The sequence below is a fragment of the Callorhinus ursinus genome, unplaced genomic scaffold (assembly GCF_003265705.2).
Source record: "Callorhinus ursinus isolate GAN/ISIS: 27379988/994484 unplaced genomic scaffold, GSC_fseal_2.0 scaffold2, whole genome shotgun sequence".
Classification (NCBI taxonomy): domain Eukaryota; kingdom Metazoa; phylum Chordata; class Mammalia; order Carnivora; family Otariidae; genus Callorhinus; species Callorhinus ursinus.
In genome coordinates, this window is record NW_027397064.1 from 16,747,461 (window position 1) to 16,771,506 (window position 24,046).

Below are 24,046 nucleotides of genomic sequence, written 5' to 3' on the forward strand. Positions count from 1 at the left end.
TTCTTTATGCCTCTTTATTCTCAGTTTCGTTGGTGCTTTATAAAACCAGACCAGAGGCAGAGAGGCCCATGGAGAAGGCTCCCTTCCCCACCCCCAAGCTCGGCCAAGGTCTAATGGGTCGGCCTGCTCCCTGTGGAGGGGACTCTGAAGGTGGGGTTGGGGCAGGGGGAATTGGGAGCTGGGCCAGGCCTGCTGGGCCACCCAGTCCCCCTGCCAAAAGGGGGAGCTGGGCCTGGAGAGGGACAGGAAGTAGGACCAGCCCAGCACTCCTGAGTCCTGGGGGTTCTCCCTCTCCTGCTGCCATTCTAGGGCTAGGACCCTTGGCTGTCCCTGAATCACCCACCCCCATAGCCCCACCCACCTTCTACATCTGTAGCCCCACCCCCACCCTGTCCTCCCTAAATATATACAAATGTACAGGGGGTCCCACCCCTGCTCCTGGGGTCCCCTTCCTCCACCTCCCTTGCTCCTTTCCTCCCCTCCCCTCCAGCCCTCCTGGGGCACCAGCCTGGGGCTTGGGGGGGGGGGGGTTGGGAGGGGGGACCAGAAAGACCCTTGTGCAAAGCCACTGGTGCCAGAGCTGGTGAGAGCCTGAACCGAGTCCCCACCCTCCCAGCGAACACCGCCCTCTCCCCCTCCCCTTGGGCTGCCCCCAGGCCTTGGGTCCCAGGAGCAGGAGGAGACCTTTGGGGATCCTGGGAGGGGTCCCAGACTCCTGGGTCTTTTTAGACACAGCGCCATCCTAGCAAGCAAAGTCTTCAAAGAGGCCTCCTCGGGGGCCAGGAGGGTGGTGGTGGTTGGGGAGCAGGCCACTGGCTCCCCCGCCCTCAGCACGGCCCCGGCTAGGGCATGGGCTCTGCAAGATGAAGAGGGAGTGAGACATGGAGAATGTGAGCCAGACCCCTGGGCCCCACACAGCCGGGCTTTCCCTGTGCCCTGGGGCAGGGGCTCCAGGGGAGCTCTGACAAGCTGGGTCAGAAGCTGCTGAGGCCGTCAGTCCTAGCAGAGGGCACTGACTGCACTCTGCAGAGCTCATCCTCACCTGCTCCTTCAGCTCCTGCAGCCCCAGGGTGGAGATGCCCCCAGTGGAGGTCCGCAGGGGGGTCTTGGGACGACGCCACACCCGCTTCAGTCGGTCCCAGGACACCTTGGGGTTCAGGGTCGGGGGACAGCAGTGGGCTCAGGAAACTTGGTAGGGGAGAAGGGCTAGGCCTCACTGGGGCCCACCCTGTAGGGCTCGCTGCCCCAGCAAATCCCCAAGAGGACTCCCTAATCCTCCCCACCCATCCCCTTCTCCTAACTCCTCAGTGCCCTCACGCCTTCCCGCTGGTCAGGAGACCCCGGCCCCAACGGCCAAGCTTGGCTTCGTGGCCAGGCCAGCCGCACCGGGAAGCCTGTACTGCCTGCCCGGCTTTTCCCACAGCCTCTCCTCCCACCCTCCATGCCCCCTCCAGGGGGGCCCCCAGGCCCCCATCCCTTGCCTCATAGATGTAGTCCAGGATCTCCAGTAGTGTGAGGATGCTGGCCCCAATGAACAGGCCCATCTGTCCCCCGAGGTCTCCTGGGGAGCATGAGAGCAGGTCAGAGGTACAGGCTAGGCTGATCCACCCCCATGGAAACGGGTCAGGACCGTGGCTCACCCAGCAGGGCTGACAGGCCATAGGCTGCTCGCTGCTCCATGGCCTCAGAGGTCAGGGCTTCAAAAAAGACATCGAGGACCAGGAAGTTCTCCCTGTGGAGACAGGAAGCAGAGTGTCCCTGTGGGGCGGTTCTTCCGAGGAGGCGGCTGGCGGGGACCTGCCAGGTCCAGCAGGTCCTGGTCCGAGGTCCCCTGCCCCAAGAAGCCAGGGACCACCTCCCTCAGACTCCCAAAGGCTGTGAAGGGGGACCGTCCTAGGTGCATGTCTGCTTTATATTTTGAGGGTTAGCCACGGGCCTGGGAGAGCAAAATAAAACTCCTGGGCCTGAAGGAGTCCCTCCTGCCTTCCACTGTAAAGCAGCAAATGACATTCACTCCGCATCACCGCAATACCTCTCTAGAACTTTCAGTGGCTCCCTATTGCCCAGCAGTCCACCCCCAAGTTCTTTCTCCGGGCCTCCAAGACTGCCCATGATCTGTACCTTCCTAGCCAGACCGCTTTCTTACCTGCTTCTCTCCACACAGCCACCCCCCCGCCCCCCGTGCCGCTCAGGCTCGTGTCTGTATGATCCCACAGTTCTCTAGTTGGGAGGCCTCCCCCGTCTCCTCCTCTCACACACCCAGGGGCCTCCCCTGCTTCGTCGTCTGCCCCGCCCAGTAATCTCAGTGGAGGCCTGACAGTCGGTATCACACCATCAAATATGGCCTCACCCACACACTGGGGCCAGAGCTTTGTGGTGTAATTGTCTCTGTCCCCACAGGACCCACACCCTGGCACCCACAGGATGCTCAGCATTTGTAGATTGGCTGCAGGGGACCAGACCCAAGGCTCAGTGAGGCCTCTCCTGCCGGCCGGCCACCTAGTCCCTCTCAGTCAGCACAGCATTCCCTCAGTGTGCATTTAATGGCCCCCAGGTTGCTGGGGGAGAAAGACCCAGCAGAGGGCGGGAAAGCAACAGGTGGGTGCAATGAGAGAGAGAGGTACAGGCTGCCGTGGGAGCTCGGAGGAAAGACGTTTGGATCATGAAAGGCCTCCCTGGAGGCGCCTGGGTGTCTTCAGTCAGTTAAGCGGCTGCCTTCAGCTCAGGTCATGAGCTCAGGGTCCCGGGATGGAGCCCGGGTCAGGCTCCGCGCTCAGGGGGGAGTCTGCTTCTCCCTCTGCCTCTGCCCCTCCCCCCACTCATGCACGCTTGTGTGTGTACGCACGCTCTCTCTCTCAAATAAATAAAAATCTTTATTTAAAAAAAGAGGTGCCTCCCTGGAGGTGGGGACACAGGACGGGACTTGGAGGATGGGTAGGGCTTAATTAGAGGAACGGGATTGTGAAACGCACCCCTGCCAGGAGCCTCCTTAGTAAGAACGATGCAGCCCACCCCCAGGGTGCGCCCTGCACCAGGCCTGCTGAGGGTGGCCTCCGCTACACACACACACACACACACATACACACACACACACACACACACACGTACCGGATGTAGGTCTCATTGCGGTTGTACTTCCTTGCCAGGTACCGGGCTGAGCCCCTGTTGGGGATCCTGACCATGGAGATTTCTTTCCCGTAGCGAGTCAGGTTGCAGGGAGTAGGGCAGAAACACGGGCCCTCGGAGCCCCCACCCAAGGAGTCTGCAACACAGAGGCACCAGCTGCAAGGGGGGAGGGCGGGTGGTCCAGAGGCCCACTAGCTGCCGGGAGAAGGTGTAGGGGCTGTCCTGAGGCAGGCACGTCCACGGAGGGGAGGGAGGGGCCTCTACTGGCACTGCCTAGGGGAGACTTGCTGGGGGATCCTTCCTGGACCAGCTTCAGACTACCTAAGAAAGCAGGTGAAGGTAGAGCCCCCCAGCACCCTCCTATAGGCTTATCCTTCTGTGTCCCAGCCCCCTGGGGCGGAGAAGTCCCCATGGCTCAGACGGAGGACACAGCCCATCCATCGGAGCTAATCAATCACACGAGGTCTCTCTCTCTCTCTCTCTCTCTCTCTCTCTCTCATACACACACACACACACACACACACACACACACACACACACAGGGGGCTTGGAGGATGCTGGATGGATTACATGCTTGTTTTTACATATGCAGATGGATGAGTGGATGAGTGGGTGGGTGGATGGACAAATGGGCAGAAAGACAAATGCTATGTTTAATATGCTGGATTTTCTAGGGGCGCCTGGGTGGCTCAGTCAGTTAAGCATCCGCCTCTTGGTTTCAGCTCAGGTCATGATCTCATGGGCCTGGGTCCCTGCTCAGCAGGGAGTCTGCTTGAAGATTCTTTCCCTCTGCCCCTCCCGCCCACTTGTGTGAACGCACATGTGCTCGCTCTCTCTCTCTCAAATAAATAAATCTTTAAAAAAATATGTTGGGGGCGCCTGGGTGGCTCAGTCGTTAAGCGTCTGCCTTCGGCTCAGGTCATGGTTCCCGGGTCCTGGGATCAAGCCCCGCGTCGGGCTCCCTCCTCAATGGGAAGCCTGCTTCTCCCTTCTCCCACTCCCCCTGCTTGTGTTCCCTCTCTCGCTGTGTCTCTCTCTGTCAAATAGATAAATGGAATCTTTAAAAAATATAAAAAATTAAAAAATATGTTGAAAAAATTTTTAAGTAAAAAAATACACTAGATTTTCTCTGTTCTCCTCTTCAGATTCACTCTCCACTCTCCACCTCTCTCTGTGCTCAGGAGGCAGGGCTCTCTGCCAGACGCATCAGTTAGACTCCCTCATCTTCTGGCTTTGGGTTGGGTTGGGCCAATGGAAGAGACCCCAGCAGAGGCAGAGGGTAAGGAGAGGACAGATGCCAGGGGATTTCCTCTCCTGGCTTCCTCTCCACCAGGCTGTGGGTCGGCTGAGGCTGCTCCCCCCTCTTGTGGCCATAGCTGCTGTCCTCTGGGACAGCCACAGGTCTCTGTCTGGGCCTTCCCTTTACCCCCTCGGGCCTGCACAAGTCGATCCTGCCCGGTATTGCTAGTTCTGTGCAGTTTCACCATCCCTGTGGTTCCGGTGTTCCTGCTCTCACATCTGCCCCTTCATTAACCATCCTTGCGCCTTTGGCTGATGCAGTTGGGATGTGGGATAGAGAAGGTCTCGGTGTGGTCCCACCGCCGGTCCTTCTCTCCCTCCCCACGGCCCCACCGTCTGGATGACTGCAATGCCCTCCTGACCGCTTGCCCTGCTTCTGCTCTGACTCCCCCATCCATTCTCCGCAGCGGCTCCGAGTCACCTTGCCTAACCTCAGAGGGCGTTCTTGCCTTGCCTTGAGCCACCATGAGCTTCCCAGAGCCTCCTCCACTCTGGCTGCCCCCTCCTGTGTTCTCTGCCCTCCAGGCTTGCTGACCTTTCGGTGCCCCACCCCCACACGCTCTCTGGCCACAGGTGCCTAGCACAGAACTGCCCCCACCGCCGAGATCATGGCCCTGCCTTCCACCAGTCTGGCTCTTCCACACCCTTCAGGTCTCAGCTCATCAATCACTTCCTCCAAGGATCCTCCCGGCTTCCCAGGTGGAGCTGCACGCCCCTCCCTGGGGCCCTGTAGCACCCCTGAAATTCCCCCTCTGCAAGGATCAGCACCGTGCGTGCCATCACGGTGCCCATCCACAGCCCCGCGGGCAGGGAAGCTCCATGAGGACGGCCTCTCGTTCCCACTCTCACCTCCGGCACCAGCCCAGGCCGGCCACGTCTGCAGAGGAAGGAACGGATGGATGGATGAAAGAATGAGTGAATCGCAGCCCAAGTGAGACCTATGGACGGATGGTGCTTGCCTTACCCACACTGATACTCAGCAGCGCGTCTCTCCTCAGCCCGAGAGAAGTCCCCTCACTTTCTCAGAGAGGGTGAGCTCATTTGCTGAGCCACGACAGAAGCCCAGCCCTTCACTCCCAGTCCTGGGTTTTCTGCACCCCCCCACACCCTGCTGCCTCCACTTACCCAAGTGTCCACACCTGCAAAGTCCTCAGAACCCCTGGAAGTATGGGATAAGGCTCAACCCCGGGAAGAACCATCCAGGGAGGGGCTAGGAGGAGGTGGGCCAAGGCAGTGAGGAGAACGGTGGACAGAGAGATGAGGAGGGTGATGGAGAGGCAGGGGAAGGGAGAAGGCAGCACGGACCCAGGGTGTGGTCGGCACACTCGATGTAGATATTTGGCGGGCAGATGGTCTCATTGCCTGAAAGGAGAGAAGATTATTCCTGGAGTCTACAGTCCCACCCCCTCTCCCCCACCACATACCCAAATGTGGGCACACACATACACGCACGCACACGTGCACACACATGTAGGTGCTTGCACATCCCTATACACGCATGAGCTTCTACATGCTTGTGCATGTATGCCTAAAATGTCCACATGCTTGCAAGCATACGCACACTTGCATGCACACGTATACACACGCATCTGTATGCGTGTGTTCAAGCCCGTGCACACAACCCCCTCAAGTATACAAGCATAAATGTGCACAAGCACATGTATGCTCAGATACATATTAACATGCCACAAGCATGCACGTGTGCAATTCCCAGGTGCACACGTGAAACCACATAAAATCTCAAATGGGGCGTCTGGGTGGCACAGTCTGTTACGCATCTGACTCTTGGTTTCAGCTCAGGTCATGATCTCAGGTTCATGAGATCAAGCCCCAGGCAGCTCCGTGCTCAGCAGGGAGTCTGCTTCTCTCGCTCCCTCTGTCCCTCCTCCCCGCTCTCTCTCTCTCAAATAAATAAATAAGGCCTTTTTAAAAATCCCAAGCGCACACGCATGTCGTCACAGGAGGCTAGACCTGCACACATGCTGTGGTACACGTGCCCTTGCTCAGGCACAGGAGCAGCCTTAGGCCCTGGAGGATCCAGAGCCCGGCAGGGCGGCGGAGGCCGGCGGGAGGGGAGGGCGCCCACCTGGCATGTGCACCATCCGGCAGTGGCAGCGCTGAAGCACGGCCTCCTTCTCACAGCGCAGCCGGCAGGCAGACACGCTGTAGGCTGAGTAGCCCTGAAGCTCAGGCTCCCGGAGCCCGCTCTCCGCCCGGCAGTTGCCCCAGGGCTGGGGCAGATAGGTCAGCTGCGGAGGTGGGGCATATGGCGTCACGCCTCAGAGTCCCCCGGGCCCTCCACTGCCCACAGCTCCAGCAAAGTCCATGGGCGGGGGCGGCGGGGGGGGGGGGTTGCTGATGGGCGGTGAGCTTTCGAGGGCAGGGCCGGTCGGCATCCCCTCTGGGCCCAAAGACCCCTGCCCTATGCCCAATTCAGGACCCAACTGGAGGTGCTCACCCGCTGCTCCTGGCAGGACACGAAGGTTTGGAAGCCTGGGGACACACCGAAGCCCAACTGGTGGATGTAGGGGGGCTCCTCTTGGCTATGGATCTGCACTCGGATGCCAGCCTCAAACGATGTCTCGTCTGCACAGTGGACATGGGGACCTTTGGAAACCCATGCCAGGCAGCGCCCAGGCTGGAGCCCCCAAACTGGCCCCCCGTCCCTTTCCCTGCATACTTGTCTCTCTCCAGATGGGCAGGTATTCCTCCTGTTGGATGTCCAACATGATCTCCAGGCCACTGCCCATGCCCCCTGCCCGACTGGGCAGCGAACTCTGTGGATCTGCATTGAAGGTGTAACACTTCCCATAGCGAGTATAGACCTGCGGGGTGAGAGAGAGGAGGAGAGGAGATGAACGGAGGGGCTGAGACAATTCCTTAAGCTCAAGGTTCCCTGTCCTGTGGGAGGCCCATTGCACCCGCCTGGACACCACTGTCCAGTAGCGAGCGGTCTGCAGCCCCGCCTCTTCCCCAAGCAGGATCTTTTCTAGTGACACCCTCTCTTAGATGATTCAAAGGCATCCCCAGCATCACATAGCAATAGCAGAACTCTTGCTACCTTCCCAAAACCTGTGCTCCCCCTCCTCTAATGAAAGGGCCCCACCATCTATCTATCCAGTTTCTCAAGTCAGAATCCCTGACACTTCCCTCTCCCTCACCCCTACATTAGATCCAGCATGTGCGCTGGGCGATTCGACTTCTGAAATCTCTTTAGAATCCAACCACTCTCCTTCCATCTCGTGCCCCCGCCCCCTTTCACCACCATCTCCCACCGGGCCGTGGCGATGGGCTCCTAACTGGTCTGCCTTCATCCATCCTTGCCCCTCGCTCCTGGCCCTTCCCCCACACAGTAACCAGAGTGCCCGTTGTAAAGTGCATGGATCCGATCGAGTCCCTTGCTGGCTTGAAACCCAACATTTCCCAGAGAGTAAAGCCCAGCTCCTTCCCTGGCCTGAAAATCTCCATGCAGTGTGACCTCTCCTGCCACTCCAGCCCCAGGATCTCGCCAGTGACAAATTCAAACTTAATGGAGCACCTTCCTTCCTCTGGCCCTTGTTCGTTCAGTTCCTCCACCTGGAATGCCTCCTCCCACCCCGCCCTTGGCATGGTTAGCTGTCTTTTAAGGCTCTGCTTAAGTGTCCCCTCTTCAGACGCGTGCCCATATACCACACACACATCACCGAGGTGTTCGTCGGTTTGCTGAGTACTTATCAAGACCTGAGATGATCTGGTGTATCTGTTTGTCTCCTTGTCCAGGGCCCATCTCTCCCCCACTGAGGTTTACGCGGCACAGGAGCAATGAGCTTGTCTGGTGTCCCCAGCCCTGGCGCAGTGCCGAGCACAAGGGATGCTTATAAGCAGTTACTGCCGTGCTCAACGAAGCCCCCTTTTCCCGTACGGAGAGTTCCCCAACATGGACACCAGATGGCGCTGGCGCCCCGGAGATGGAAGCCGAGGCCCCGCCGGCCCTAGCTGCGACGGGGCTTTGCGGAGCAGCTGGGCCGGGCCGGGGGGTGGTCAAAGGAGAGGCGGAGGCAAGCTCCCCGCTGCCAGGCTCACCCCACAGAGACGAGCCCCCGGGTCAAACCCATCACAGGCAGCACCTTCCCTGGGGGCAAGAGGTCAGTGCACTCACTCACTCTCGCGCTCCCCCTTCCCTCTCCTTGGGAACATTTCGCACTGGTAAAAGCTGGGAGAAAAAGCACGGGCGGTGTTGGGGAAAAGATATCCTAAATGCCTAGCTTCAGAGAGACGGTGTAGAAGAGAGAGGGGCTGGGTTAGGGGCAGCGGGAGGGAGGCTGTCGAAGAACTGGGGGCCTGGGACATCCTTGTTGGGGAGCAGGGTTAAGTCTCCCATGCCCTAGTGATGCTCTCCTATCACACCATTCTTCTGTCACCCAAACACCCTGCCTCTTGGTCCTCAAACAGAAATGGGTGCATAACAAGCACGTGCAATTTACAAAACATGGCTACATCCACCCCCACCCTATTGCATGCACTCAGCAACTCTGGTATGGATAGGTTTCATTAACCTGGTTTTTATAGACCAGGAAATGACCACTCAGGGAGGTGATGTGCCTTGCTCAAGGTCACACAACGAGTCAACTAGTCGATGGGAGAAGTGGAATTCATCTGGATGCAAGACTTGAGCTGTTCCCACAACCCATTACTGGGAGCTGCCGACCCGCCAAGCCAGACACCCCAGCTCGTTCTCAGCCCCGCCCAGCGGAAGTGAGACAGGTGTGTGACTCCACACCCATCTGTCCCCCTTCCCCTCTTCCTCCTTCCCTTGCGCGCCCCCTCCTGTACACCTTCCTCACTCTTTGTTCTGCAGATCCGCTCCCTCTCAGTCCTCTCCTGTCCCACCCCTCCTGCTCTGCCCCTTCTGCTGCTTCTGGGTTCCCGTCCTTGGCCCTGTCTGGATCACCCCTGCCCACTCTGTGCTGGGGCAGGAAGAGGCACGGCTGACAGTCCCAGAGCATTTGCCCTGCCCAGGCACTAAAGCTAAATGCCTCACATGCTCTTTCCAATGGGATCTTCACAACCAACCTAGATCCCACAGATGAAGAAACGGAGGCTCAGAGAGGTGGACTGATTTACCAAGGTCTCTGAGATCAGTGCTTCTCAAACTTTCATGTGTGCCCAAAAGCACCTGGGGACCTTGCTAAAATACAGATTCTGATTCAGTAATGTGTGAGATTCTGCATTTCTAACAACCTGCTGGTCCATGGACCGCACTTCCAGTAGAAAGGCCCTAAATGAACGGTGAGAGTCCAGTAAGACAGCTCCACTTTAGACCTGCGCTCTGACCTGTCACTGGAGAGAGGGGAACCCGGAAATGGGCTGGGCGCAAGACTCTTGGATCCCCAGGGGTGTAGGAAAGACAGATGGGGGGAATACATAATTATTTGACTCAAATCTCAAAGCACGACCCTCTTCCTACTTAAGGCCAAAAAGATGCTGGAATTGGCTCTTACCAAGGCAGCCAGTTGAGCGTATGCTCTAGTTGAGAGGCTCCATGGGGGACCCAGTTAGTGAGCTGCCCCCCCCCCCCCCATTCCCCCCCCCCCCCCCCCCCACCATGCTGCTCTACTTCGGCTCTCCCTGACCACCAGGAACTATCACAGCCTCTCCACAGCTCAACCCAACCCATGGGACTGTGGCCTCCCTGCAGCTGGGAGCCACAGTTTACCATCTTGGCCGGCAAAGAGCCCAGCACAACTCGTAGAAGGAGGCATGAGGTGGAGGGAAGGAGTTGCAGGCGAGCCCTTCCAAAGGCCCAGTGCTATGGTGCTTTTGATTTATTTTCTCCTTTGAGCCTTCCAGAAAACCACACGAGGAAACTATTGTTGCCCCCATTTAATGGTAAGGAAGCTCAGAAAGGGAAAGTGACTTGGCTAAGGGCTCACAGCAAGGAAATGATGACAGAGATTCAAACACAACTGAGCCCAACACCAAAGCAGAGTTAGTGCTTATAAAGACCCGGCAGGTATTCAGTGACTACAAGACTCTGGTAGGCTCCTGCCCGTGGATGGGGCTCGGCCAGCCTCCCTTCCTGATACTTCCAACGTGTTCGTACAGACACATGCTGCGTGACCTGGAGCCCAGCCCCGTGCAGGGCAGAGGGAACCAGGAAGGTTTTGACTATAGTAACTTGGCGGGGGGGTGGGGGGGTGGGAGCGCTTCCTGGCCCCCTGACCTTGAGGCGGTGGTGCAGAACAATGGTGACAGAGCTCTGGGACTGCTGGCTGTACCCTGCAGGGAATGGGCAGACCAGATTGGCAGGGCCACCTGCACGGCCCAGGTCAGGCCCGACTGCTGGGCAGAGCAGAGCGTTGCCCCGGAGACAGTCCCCAGGCCAGGCAGCAGCGGCAGGGGGAGCTGCCAGCTCCTAAGTGGCAGAAGTCTGGTGGCGGCACAGCCCCCAGCCTCTTCCATGGAGACGGCACGGCAGCTCCGCCTCAAGGTCCCCCAGGCTGGTCACTGCTCCCTTCCCCATGGACGGGCCCCGAAGGAGGGTGTGTCCGGGGCCCAGCAACGGAGAGGGGCAGGTGCAGGGCCACGATGTGCCTTCATGGGCTGAGGGTCTGTCTCCAAATGACCCACCATTAACGCCTTTGGGCCCTGTTCCCATCTCAGACCCCCACCTCTTCCTTTGATCTGCCCCCCACCCACTTTGCTCTCTGCCTCAGCACCCAGGTCCACCTTCCTGATCCGAGGCTAAGCGCATGGCCTCCCAGGCTGAACAGCTTCTAGACGGGAGTCTGTGCTGCGTGGGCACCCTTGGACCCCCTCCATGACCTTTATCTGTCTTTCTTTCTTTCTTTCTTTTTTAAGCTTTTATTTTTTTATTTGTCAGAGAGACAGAGAGCACAAGCAGGGGGAGCGGCAGAGGCAGAGGGAGAAGCAGCCTTCCCACCAAGCAGGGAGCCCGATGCGGGGCTCGATCCCAGAACCCTGGGATCACGACCTGAGCCGAAGGCAGACGCTTAACGACTGAGCCACCCAGGCGCCCCTCCATGACCTTTTTCTGACCAGCCCTCTACCTGTCCCTCTCAGAGCACTTTACCCTTTCTCGGCCCAGACCTTGGCCTGGGTTTGCCTCCCTAGTCTCTGTCCCCTGATCTTGGTCTGTGTCTCAAGGCCGTTCTCTATTCTCCCGGCCTGGCTGTCCTCGGCGTCTGAGAAATTACCCATCCAGCTTCTATTTCTCTGTCGGTCGCCCTCTGTTGGCCTGTCTGTCACCCTAGCCTCCATCTTCCTCTCCCACTGGCCTGGCTGCCCCCATTCTCTCTGTTCCTTCGACCTCAGCATCTGCATCCTGTTTATCTTTAGCCTGGGTGTCTGGTCTCTGCCTCTTGTCCTACTAGACTTTTCCCTGGGCCTGAAACTGCCCCTGTCAAGCCAGGAACCCCTCCCCAGGTGTGCTTCCCTCCTTCTCCCTGCCCCCCCCCAACATCAGAGCTTGGGAGAAATCTGTCCAGAGCTCCCTACTCTGAGCAGTGGCTCCTCTCAGCCCCTTGGGTTCCATCTACCCACAGCTCCCATTTCCCTGCAAAGCTCTCCTTGGCTGGCTGGCTTGCATGCGCCCCCCCCAGCCCTCCCCACCCCTCATCCTCCCTGCAGTCACGGAGCCCACTGGAACCCACGGGGTTAACAGGCAATTAGCAGGGCCAGGGCTCAGAGCTGTGCGGGAGAGGGCCCTGGGCCGCCAGGAGATAAGAAGCAGCCCAGAGCAGCAGAGGCTGGGCTAATCCCGGAGCTAATCTGTGGCCTGGGCTTTTATCTTCACCGCCTTCTGGGCACCCTGCCTCCGCTAAGGCCCTGGCACCTCCACCCCCCCACTTTTCCACAGTAGCTTCATCCCCCCCATATTCCATTAGCCCTCCCCTGATGTGGTCCGGCCCCAGGCCTTTCACAGGCCCCTGGAATGAACTCCCCTTAACGCTACAGTGCCCTGGAGTCCACAGGGGGCCGGTGGTGGAAGGGGATGCATCTTCTCTGGTCTTGGACTGTGACTAACACAGCAGGTTGAACAACTCTTGAACAACAAGTTCAAAGCCTCCTGCTTCTCTATCCTTACCTGGGTAGGAAGAAAGCACCAACTCAAGACACCTGGGGTGTCTGTGCTAGTCCTATAAAGGCCAAAGCAGAAGCCTAGGTGTGGCAAGGTACATATCCAAGGGCACAGAGGAAGACGGGGCAAATTCAGAACTAGAGTCCAGTCCCTCTCCCCCACTGCCCCCCCCGGGGGGAGTCAGTAGACCCTGGTGCCAGCCTCAGCATCACCACAGCCTCTGTAACCTTGGCAAATAAAGTGATTTATTGACTTCTCTGGACCTGTCTCCTCATCTGTCAAGTGGGAATAGAAATTCTTGCCTGACTTATTTCATGGGGCGATTATAAGGAGTGGAGGTAAAAGGCATCTGTAAAGTGAAATCATATACCCAAGGCCTCAACATTAGCAAGAAGAGTGTTGTAGAGACAGCTAAGAACCTGGGGCAGAGACGGACCATTGGAGGTGGTGCCGGAAATGGATACACATAACACAGCTTCTTAACTTGGGGAAAGGGGCACATATTTTGGAGTCCTACAGAAGAGGGTTCAAATCCTGGCTCTGCCACCAGCCTCGGACAAACCACCTTGGGTGCGTGGGCAAGATTGAATATCGCTCGCTGAGCCTAGCATTGCTCATCTGTTAAAGGGAAGTGGTATGTAATATATGGTGATTAACATAACAATAAAAAATTTAAAGTTTAAAAAAAAAAGGGAAGTGGTGATTTCTCCTCCTAAAGTTAGTCGTGAGGATGAGAGATAAGTTCAGAGTGATGAGTTACCCTAGGGTGCTCAAGGAAGGCAGCGGGCGGTGGTATGGGGTGTGGATTTGTGAATGGAGCTCCTTGCCAAATGGTGCAACATTTCTCTCTCTCTCTCTCTCTCTCTCTCTCTCTCTCTCTCTTTCTTTCTCATATTGACGTATACTTGACATCGGTGCAGCATTTTGATCTTGGATTCCCACTGGTCCCATTCTCAGGGCAGCATGCACCTTTGTAAAGCCTCTCTCAGCAATCTGTCAGACTGGAAAACCCCCAGCGCCGAGATACGGCTCTCCTACTGACTGGGAAGCAGCACCCAGCCGACAGGCCTGCAGCTCACCCTGGTTCAGATCTGGGCCCCGCCTTCACTGTCTGTGGCATTTGGGTTCAGTCATTTAACCTCTCTGATCCTCCATTTTTTTCACCTGTAAAACGGGAATAATAACAGGCACCCTCCAGAGGTGTCATGAGGAAAGAGATAATCTACACGAATAATAGCAACATCTAACATTTATTTAGTCCTTACTCTCTGCCAAGCATGGACCTAAGCGCTTTACATAAATTAACGCCCTAATCCTCACAGAAACCCTATACAGGGGGTGATTTATCCCCATTTTATAGACAAGATAATAGAGGCCCAAAGAGGGTAGGGGCCTGCCAGGGTGACATCCCACAGCACAGCAGGTGCTAGGAAGTTCGGTGCCCAAGTCTGTGCTTGAACCTATTGAGTGATACACACGGACACGGCGCCCACCGATAGTAGGTGCTCAAGAGATGGCAGGTGTTCGCACAACAGTCATGTCCCAACACTATTCTTTGAGCCTGTGCACTGTGTCAGGCACCGTGGATGGCCCTAGGGATGATTCAGAGAACCAAACAGACGGTCTCTGCCCTGAGGGCCTTTGCTGTCTGACTGCAGAGGGATTCGTTCATTCCAAACGTGTTTATTGAGCCGCCTACACTAAGAGGCAGGTGAACAGCAGTGGGGAACAAAACAGACCCGACCATCACAGGTATAGGCAGATCATTACTAGTTGTGATTATTGCTGTGATGGGGGGACCAGCACAAGTCCTCTGACGGTGGGACAAGAGCTGGAGTTGGGTTGGGGAGGAAATCTTCGCAGAGCAAGCCCACTCACCCCCCGCGGGAAGGGGGCGATCGTGCCACACAGCGGAGACAGAGGAGGACGCCCACCTCCCAAGCAGGCCTGGCCTCCGCCCGTACCACACCCCCACAGCCACCCAGGGGCTTTGCAGAGCGACTTCCCCCCCAAGGTTGAAGCGTTCCCGCTCCAAATCGGAGCAGTGTTTGTTCAAATGTAAATGTGTGAGCTGTGGTGGAAGGGAAGTAGGGGACGGCCGAGGCCGCGTGACTCCAGGCTGAGCTCGAGCTGGGAGTCCGTAGAGCTTGGGGCCCGTAGCCGAATGCGATTATTCCAGGCGTGCGCCGCGTTTCCACGGGAGAGGTGAGGCGCGGGGCCCCCCGCACGCAGGTAAACAGGCAAACCTGTTCCCAGGTAGCGACCACTTAGGCCTTACACCCTAGAAAGTCATTTTTCCAGGCGGGAATATTTTTAATTGGTAGCGAAGCCCTTCGCTGACATTGCGGCCCCTCGATGCAAAGTTACTCGTTAGAGTTGTGTTGGCACGGCGGAAAACACACCCGCGGCCGGGCGGGAGCTCCGGGGCCGAGACCCAGAGGGTGGCGGCGGCGGCGGCGGCGGCGGCGGCGGAGGGGGCGGCGGAGGGGGCGGCGGGTGGGCGGGGGTGCGCCTCCCACCCCCCGCACCGCACAGCACCCCGGCGTCCAGGCCAGGCCCACCCGCACGCACCCAGGGGGCCGCACCCACCGCCGCGCCCTCCCCGCCGCCCCCTCCTCCTTCCCAAGGGGCAGGCATCCATCACCGCGCCCGAGCGCCCTCCCTCCCGTCTCCTCCGGGCGCCTCGGCTCTCCTCCCTGGGTTGGCCTCATTTGCATTCCTCCGGCTCCCGACTCCTCGGCAAAGTGACCTCCGCACTCCCTCCGCGGAGGGAGACACCACTGCCCGCCGCGCCCGGGGAGGGCCGAGGGGGCGCGAGCCCGGCCGGCGGGGCGGGGGCCCGAGGAGGCGGCTCTGCGGGGGGCAGCTGGCTGGCTCGCGAGCGGCGGGAAAGGCCTTGGGGCCGAGGGGCGACTCCGACTCCGATGGGATTTGAACCCGCGACCTCAGATCCCCTGCGGGGCGGGAGTGGGGACGTGGAGGCCAGCACCAGGGCCGCGGAGCTGCGCCCCAGAAACGGAACCCCTGTTTGGAACCTGGGGCTCCCCAAAGCCCCGTCCCCACCCCACCCCCCCCCCCCCCCCCCCCCCCGCCCCGCCCCGCCCCGCCACTGGAGAGGGGCCGGCCCTAACGGGCAGTCGCCCAGGGGGTCTCCAGTCCCGCCTGGGGGCCTGAGCAGCCCCCGTCCCAGCTCCCCAGGCCCGCCGAGGCGCCTCCCCTCCCCCCGTTTGGTATTTACACCTTTCACACATTTGTAAGCTATTATCCTGTCCACGCTTAGTCACCGCTGAGCCAAGCGCCACGGATTTAGCTCCTTTAATCTTTCCTCCTAAATCAATCCTCCATTTCCCCTTAATCATCCCGTGGCTCCTCTCTGAACTCTCTCGCTGCTGCCTCGCCCGCTGCAGCCCATGCCTGTCTCTGGAACTGCTCCCCCTCCAATCCCAAACGGGTGTCCCAAGGGCATGGGGAACATGGGGTGGGGGTGGGGGGGTGGGGTAGGTTGGATTTCCAGGGCTGCCGGCCCCCTGCTCGGGAGCCAGAAGTAGCGCAGACACCCCCCCACCCCCCACTCTCTTTCTGGAAACACACAGCACTCTGAACCTTCTTGTCTCCACCCTGCCGGTCTCTGTCCTCCTCCCGCCTTCCCACCCCCATTCCTCTGGGTGGCTCCAAGACCGAGGTCTCTGTCCTCGGTGCCGGCTGTCCCCACCCTCTCTGCCCCAGGGTGCCTGTCCATCTCTCCCGGCCACCCTGTCCCCGCCCTGCATTTACTCCTGCCCAGTGGGACCCACTGACTCAGGGGCCTCAGCCTGAGCAGCCCTGAAGCTCAGCACTCCTGGTGCTCCCTGGGATGCTCCTGCCTCCTTGCGGCCCATCCCTGATCCTTTCTGCCCCCACTAGCCGGCCTGGCAGAGGCCCCGCTGCCAGCCACAAGAGGGAGCAGATTCCTCCCGGGAAGCAGAAGGGTAGGGGTGGGGGTCCCGGAGGGAGCACGGGTAGGGGAGAAAGAGAGAGGACAGGAGGGTGTTACTGGGGCCATTTCTTCAAATGCTAATCAGCATCTTCCGGCAGTGCCACAAGAAGCTGAGCTGATAATGAGCCCAGCTCGGGGCTGATTCCTGATTAATGAAGAGGCCACAGGGCTGCTGAGTGGGGCCGGGTGGGGCAGGTCCCTCCTGGTCCTCCCCGCTGCCCTTGCAGACCGGTCCTCTGTAACAGTAACAGCCCCTGCCCTTGGATGCTTGGCCACACCACTCAGATGCCCCCCCCCGCCCCCCAACCACCAACTCCACTGGCCAACGGGAAGCAGCCAGACTGAGAGCACCCCTCCAGGAGGGCCTGAGGGATGGCAGCCAGCACTGGGCAGGAGCTGGGGAGAGCAAACACTGGGTTCTGTAATCCCAGAGTCGTAGGTAGCCCTTGTAGTATTTTTTTTTAAAGATTTATTTATTTATTTATTTGAGAGAACGAGAATGAGAGAGAGAGAGAGAACACATGAGAGGGGGGAGGGTCAGAGGGAGAAGCAGACTCCCCGCTGAGCAGGGAGCCCGATGCGGGACTCGATCCCGGGACTCCAGGATCATGACCTGAGCCGAAGGCAGTCACCCAACCAACTGAGCCACCCAGGCGCCCCCCTTGTAGTATTTTTTTAAATCAGGAATATTTTTATTAAAATGATCAAGACTTGGGCTTCCCTGGACGACCCCTCCAACACACGCACGTGCGTGCACACTTGCGTGCGCGCGCGCACACACACACACACACACACACACACACACACACACACACACACACCACTGGGCATCCCTGACCATAGGGCCCTAGTTAGCTGGGGCTGAGGAGCAGCTGCTCCCCTCAGGGATAAATGAGCTTCAGTTTTGCTCAGACCCCACCCTTCCCTGCTGTGTGCCCTCCCTGACCTGACCTGCCTGGCTCCTTAAAGGCAGGACCAACCCTGAACCAGATGCTGAACTAAATGTTCTTAAGATTCATGCCTCAGGAGAGGACAGGAGCAGATGGGGACAGAGGGCTGGACAGAGGGTGAGGCTAAGAGGTAAGCTAGTCTGCCTGGACCAACCTCGATGGGAAGCCCGTCCCTTCTTGAGTCAAGGGGATAAGGGGCAGCTCTCAGCCCCTCTGGAGCCAGCAGCAAAGGTATGGAGTTGGCATGTTCTCGGGGTAGCCCTCCCACAACCAAGGAGGCAGGGCAGAGATGATCAGTACTGGCCTGACCACACCAGGGAAGGGCACAGGCTCAGGAGGCAGCTAGGACGGAAGGCAGAGGACTGCCCAGGATCTGGCATGGGGGAGCCAGGGAGTGCTAGAGGGCCTCCCCGCTCGCTGCTCCCCCTGCCTCAGAGCTGTCCTGGCTGGCAGCTGGGGTGGGGCTGGGAGAGGAGGGGGGAGGGCGGGGGGGGGGGGGACTGCCCAGCTGGAAGAGGCCTTGTCTAATTGTGCCTGATTAGTAGAGAGGAAGAGAACAGGGCGAGTGATTAATAGTCACGGCAGTCACCAGCGAGTGGGGAAGGAGAGCTGGGAGGGGGAGGGAGGTCTGAGAGCCATGGAGCTGTGAAGTGCCCACGGGTCCCTGGGCCCCTGCCCGCCCAGGGACTGCCTGGACCCCTGACGACCCCACAGAGAGGGGCCAGGTCCTACCCCTGCCTCCTCAAGGACTCTCCACCTTCCCCATGCCTCAATTTTCCAGACAATAGAATGGAAGAGAAAAGACCAAGGTCATGTGCTGCGCCTGGGAAAAAAGGTCTATTTGCTCATGTGGTGTTTCCAGACACCTCGATGTCCCCAGACACAGACCCTAACCTCGGCCCAGATTGGAGATGGTGGCACTTCCAACCAGAGCCCACAGCCACCACCTCACATCCTTGGACCCCAGTTGGAATTCCTCGCCCAGCCCATTCTGGCAGTCTGAGCCTCGTTCCTCAGACCACCGAGAACTACGCTGTCCAAGATGGTTGCCACTAGCCACATGCGACTGTTTGAACTGACCATTCATTTTCCCTGTCACACCAATCCCCCGTCAGATGCTCGATAGCCAGTGTGGCCGGTGACTACCCTACTGGACTGCACAGATCCAGAACCTTCCCCGCATCCCAGAGATGTCTGGTGGGAGAGCACTGATCTGGAGAGTGTGTGTGCACACATGCACGCGTGCATGGATATTTGGGAGGGGTGGGTCGCAGGGCAATGCTGTAATAGTGTAGGGGGAGGGTCCGGGCCTGAGCGTGGAGACAGGGGGAAGGCCAGGTGGTGGCCAGTGGCAAAGCTGCCGACACAGAGGTCAGAAACAGTAGCAGTCAGGTGAGAGAGCCGACGCTTCCAGAGACACATGCACCACCAGGCAGCGTGCTAAGTTCTTTGCAGCCATCTTTTTCATCCTTAAAACTGCCCAAATTTTTTAGGTTCTACTATTGTATTTACTGAATATAGGACCCACGGTAACGGAAGCTTTTTGACTTCTCCAAGGCCACACAGCTTGAAGGGGAGAGCTGAGGTTCAAATCCGGGCTGAGAGGAGATGCTGAATTTTAGAGCCAGCCTAGCATTTTACAACTAAAGAAATGAAGCCTAGGGAGAAAGAGTGATTTCTGCCTTCTAGTAAGTGGGCAGGCTGAGAGCAAGCCGCAATGGGGGAAGTATGGATGGGGCTTGGAGCACCAGGGTGGGGGGGAGCAGATGGTGGTGGGAATTGGGAGGAAGGGAGAGAACATATAGGTGGTGAGAGCAGGAGGCGAGGTGGGAGTGGGTGGGGATGAGACTAAGGAGGGGGAGGGGCAGGGGAGGAGAGGAGGAGAAGGGCCCCTGGGCGGAGGGGAGCATGGGTGGGGCCAAGAGCATCTCCCGATCTCTCCCTTTCTCTCCAGACTCCCCAGACCTGCCTCATGCCTTGAACCTTTCCAGCCTTCTTCAGCCCAGAGTGGCCTCTCTCTCTCTCTCTCTCTCTCTCTCTCAGGCTCTTACTCTTCATGTACTTCTTTTGGCAATTAATCCTGGCACCTCATGACACCGCTTGCATGGCTGGTTAACTCTTGCAGGGTTGGTTAAGCTTCTGAGTGTCCCTGTCTCTGCTCCACCGCGAGAGTGTAGGCTGCTTGAGGACAGGGACTGGGGACTGGGGCTTCCCTTCTTTGTTCTCCCCCACGCCACCTAGCAGGCACGGAGCAGGCACGCCGAGCTCCATGTTGACTGGGTGAGTGACTGGGAGTCAGTGAGGGGGTATCAGGGAGCGTGGGGGGGAAGCAACTGCAGTGGTAAGGGAAGCAGGAGAAGCAGCTTAGGGGACTGGGGGAGGGCGCATTACCCGGAGTAAAAATAGGCTGGAAAATGTGACATTTATTAACTTCGATTCTGGAGGAAAGGTCACAGCAGAGTGGGGAGTGGGAGGGAGGAAACAGGGAAAGCAACAGAAAACACATCGCAGCCCCTTACCCAAAGCCTGTCACTGTCACTGACCACCTCACCACTCGTGCCCGGGCAGACTCCTCGCCACCTGGTCCCTGTACCCGTCTCCCTACCACTGATCCCCAGCATGAGCTGCATGTTCTTACCACAGGGCCCGTTGTGGACCTCCTGTCCTCAGTAGAGACCCCATGTCTTCCTCTCCTACCCCTTCTCCAATCTTGCCCCACAAGACACCCCCATCTTGTCCACTGCCACAGATTATGGACTGCCATCCCAGCCAATAACCCCAGACCTGTTGTATTTGCAGCAGACTCAAGCCTAGAAGGCCAGGTCCAAGGGAGAGTTAGACTCAGCAAATGGGGGATGGGGTGTGGGCAGAAGGGTATGGCGTCTAGACTGGGTGGGGGACACAGAAAGCAGGATCCAAAGGGGAATTCCTGTCCCCCAGTGCTTGCTTTGTCCCTCCGCTCTTCTCAGGCATGCCGCAACCCCAAAGCTGAAACCCACAAACTTCGCCTACCCTCCTCACCCTCCCCTCTGCAGCCCCAGAGTATGAAAAGGCCTGCGGACGTCCACCCTCCTCTTTAGCCATCCTCAGGATTCCCTGTTCCCATAACCTCCAGGCACCTCCTCCTTTCCTAGAGCCAGGCAGGAAACCCCTGCTTCCCTCCCCTTACCCATCTCTCCCTGCTCCCTCCTCCCCTCCTTCCCACTGAGGTTTCAACACACTTCCCCTTTCGTTTCTACCCCCAACCGGGGCCTGAGATGCAAACTCCCGCTCAGGGACACAAAGCTCCCATTGATTTCTGCCCCCACAGCACCTGCTGAGACTGGGCTCTGTCTGCCCCCCCCAACTTTGAGGGGTGAGGATGTCAGGCAGAGGGGCCCCAGGGACCCCAAAGGCCACATGCACACTTTCAACACCTCACCTCCTCCTTGGGGACTCCTGCAGTCCTGGGTTTGGGAGCAGTGATTTTTTTCCTAGAAGAGGGTATGTAAGCCACACAAAAGCCTGGCGCCCCCCAACCCAGCACTATCCCTCCTTCCTGTCCCTTCCTCCATTCCTACCCAACTGCACCCGCATCCCTTGGCAGGAGGACCCAGCGGCTGCAGGCATGGGTGGTGGTGAGAGGAGCCATAGTAGGCCTACTAGGGGCATTATTTCCTGCCGATGCTGAGGCAGTGAGTGAATGGGAACCTGGGCCGGGGGCAGCTGGGCTGGAGGAAGGCAAGCCCCCCACTCCTGCTCCCATCTCTGGGGCAGGCCACTGGAGGCTGGCTGGAGTGGGCACCATGTTGATGCCATGTATTTGCATATGCACTGGGTAGTGGTGACAAGGCTGCAAACACACACATGTACACGACACTGGGAGTCAACTGTGGACTGGGGACAGGCATCCCAAGCACCAGGGATAAGAGATACCCCGTGACCGTGGGTGAATGGAGCACTGACAGACAGCACACGAGACACGCCCCCCCACACTCACACCTGACTATGGGAGGGCAGCCTGAGCCGACACGCCGATCCCAATGAGAGTGTGTGTCTGCTCACACACGTGTGAGACATGGCACCAGCAGCCCCCACGTGGGGAGCAGGGATTGAGGTAGACCGGGTGGGGGGAGCATCAGGAGAGGGGACGGCATCCACAGTGTGGCCCTGTCCTCAGCAGCTGAGTGAGAGCTGGGATGTGGGCATGGGGATGAGGAGCTCTGGGTGTGTGGGTGTGCAGGTGTGCTTGTGAGTGTAGTGACAGGGACACTGAGTATGCGAGAGGCAGTGCAGGAAACTGTCCCCAGCAGCAGGGGTGTGTGTGTGTGCGTGTGCGCGCGCGTGCGTGTGCTGGGTCGCAGCGAGGGTGAGCCGTGCACACAAGAGTGAATGAGTGATTCTCAGTGTAAGAGCCAGAGCCGGGCAAGGGAACAGCAAGACCCAGGAAACGGAGGGAGGGCGAGCTGGAGAAGCTGGAGGGGCCGCATGAAAGAGGGATGTGTGAGAGAGTCTGTGAAAGGGGGTGTGTATGAGAGACACGGAGACAGAGAAGAGACACTGGCGCCCAGTGTACCCGAAGATCAAGACCGTTTCTTCCAGCCTGCCGGTCGGGCCAGCTCCCCAGGAGGCAGCCCTGAGTCCCTCTCTTTGCTGGAGGCCCCCAGACGCCCTCTTCCCATCACCCTCATCCAGTGGGGAGAAGAATCCAGTAGCCACAAAAGGAAAAGGGAACAACAGATAAGTGGGGGTCAGTTGCCCCTGCCTTGGCCCGGTGCATCCCTTCCCTGCAAGCTGCCCGGCTTCCGGGTCCCCCGGGCCCACTCCAGGCCCCCCGGCCCCAGACCTGGGCACTGCACCACCAAGAAGAGGAGCCGCCGCAGCAGCAGGGTAAGCCCCGAGGAGTGTCCCCTGCTCCGTGGCCGGGAAGCCCGACGGCAACACCCGGGCTCGGGGGAGAACACGAGGCCAGCCTCTGGTGGCGGAAGGAAGGGAAGCCCTGTGGAAGATGCCCCTGTGCACCCCCCCTCGCCCCCCCGCCCCCGCCACCAGCCTCTGGCCACCCCAGGCCGGGCGTGCCAGCTGGCAGGACTCACCACGGAGAAGTTGCTGGCGGAACAGTGATGCCCACTGAAGTTGCAGCTCTTGAGCATGTCGGCAAGCTGGTGGCCAGTGCGGTTGAGGATGTCTACCATGTCGGGCTCCGGGTAGCGCAGGCCGGCGGCACGGTGCCCGTCCCGGTCTTTGGGGGGCAGCCCCGTCAGGTTGGCCAAGTGGAAGATGTCGGCGTCGCTGAGGGCCGAGTGCCGGAAGCGGTTGATGTTGCAGAGGGTGACCGCCGGGAAGCCTGCCACTGGGGCTGGGGCGGCAGGGTCCATTGCCACCAGGTGAGGCCGGGTCAGGTAGCCCCGGGCCAGGCCGGCAGCCTGGTACAGAAAGGCGGCCAGCGAGGTGAGTAGGGCCAGTGCCCACAGGGTTCTGCGCAGTCCGTGGGGGCCTGGGCCACAGGCCCGGCCCAGCCCGTGCAGAGTGCTGGTGCTGGCAAAGGTGGCCAGGTCCCGGGGGGCTGCTGTCCCCTGTGCAGCCCCCAGGAGGCTTTGCTCATCCCCTGCCTCCTTCTCCTTGGGTTTCGCATCCTCCTCTGCAAATTTGATTTTGCACACAATCTCGATCGGCATCTGTCCCCGGCTGCTGGGACTGTGGCCGGAGCCTCCCTGCCCCTGTCCCTCCCTGGCCAGCGGGCCCCCCCCCCCAGTTTCCCTCCGGAGTGGCGGCGGTGGCAGCGGCCGCTCTTTGAAACTCAGGGCAAGCGGGAGGAGGACAGGGACAGGGTGGGGGCCCGAGGTGGGGGAGTCACTCCCACTCCCAGCAGCTCCGCAGCCCTGCCGCCGCTGCCTCAGCTGCTGCTTGTCTCTCTCCTCGATCGGCTCCTTGTGGCTTCCTTATCAGCACCAGCACAGCTGTCAGCCCCTGCGTGTGTCCCTGCGAGCGAGCGAGCGAGGGAGTGAGCGCCGCTCCGCCACGCCGCGCAGCCCCAGCCGCGCCGCTCAGCATGTGCTCCGGAGCCCACCCCGTGCTTAATAATTCAGGACATGTCAACAGCGCTTCACCGGCGCCTCTGGCAGCAGGAGCCAGGCCAGGGGCGGGGGGGCAGCACCCCCACAACCCCCCCCCCTCCCCGGGCCCAGGACAGGGATCCCTGGGCCCCTGCCCCAGACCTCGTCGGGCTGCCCCCCCAAACTCTTGCTACAGCCTAGGCACTCGTGGGGTCCCCAGACGGCCCCACTCCCAGGCCACCCAGGGAGGACATCTGCACCCAGAGGCCTCGGCTCCTTCTGCCACTTTTCGGGACCACACCCGGGAAGGGTCAGCCAACTCCACCCCCCACCTTCCTGACTCCTGACTCCAGCACCCAGCCACCACCTGCCCCCACTACCCTACTCACGGCGGCTTCCAGAAACTCCTTGGCAGAGCCACTTGTTAGAATGAGGGAGGGGAGGGCAGAGGAGGGCAGGCAAGACAGACAAGGGGACCACAGTGGCGCCACCAAGATGCTTGGCTTCCCTGGAGCTTTGCTCCCAACTTCGACACCCCCCCGTGCCCCCGCCTGCCCTGGGACGGTGGCCGCCCCCTCCC

At 59.5% G+C, this 24,046-nt stretch overlaps 1 protein-coding gene across 3 annotated transcripts; it reads right to left on the reverse strand.

Annotated features, from left to right (window-relative positions):
• Positions 1-24,046, reverse strand: ASIC4 (acid sensing ion channel subunit family member 4). 3 transcript variants are annotated; one of them, XM_073878217.1, is made up of 10 exons: positions 22,507-24,046; positions 7,106-7,250; positions 6,884-7,032; positions 6,512-6,674; positions 5,731-5,787; positions 3,109-3,262; positions 1,641-1,732; positions 1,482-1,561; positions 1,043-1,147; positions 1-856 (listed from the first exon to the last, which is right to left on the reverse strand). In XM_073878217.1, the coding sequence occupies exons 1-10, from the start codon at positions 23,086-23,088 to the stop codon at positions 743-745; spliced, it is 1,641 nt and encodes a 546-aa protein (XP_073734318.1). In that variant the 5' UTR covers positions 23,089-24,046; the 3' UTR covers positions 1-742. The 3 variants fall into 3 exon arrangements, with proteins under 3 accessions (XP_073734318.1, XP_025746851.2, XP_073734329.1); XM_025891066.2 differs by having other exon boundaries at positions 6,884-7,011; positions 22,507-23,361; XM_073878228.1 differs by lacking the exon at positions 5,731-5,787 and having other exon boundaries at positions 6,884-7,011; positions 22,507-23,361.

Coding starts and splice junctions, on each gene's coding strand:
- ASIC4 (XM_073878217.1), bottom strand. CDS start 23,088: ATGCCGATCGAGATTGTGTGCAAAATCAAATTTGCAGAGGAGGATGCG. Junction 6,675..6,883: donor TGTCCTGCCAGGAGCAGCGG/GTGAGCACCTCC, acceptor CCACCTCCGCAG/CTGACCTATCTGCCCCAGCC. Junction 1,148..1,481: donor TCCTGGACTACATCTATGAG/GCAAGGGATGGG, acceptor CTGAACCCCAAG/GTGTCCTGGGACCGACTGAA.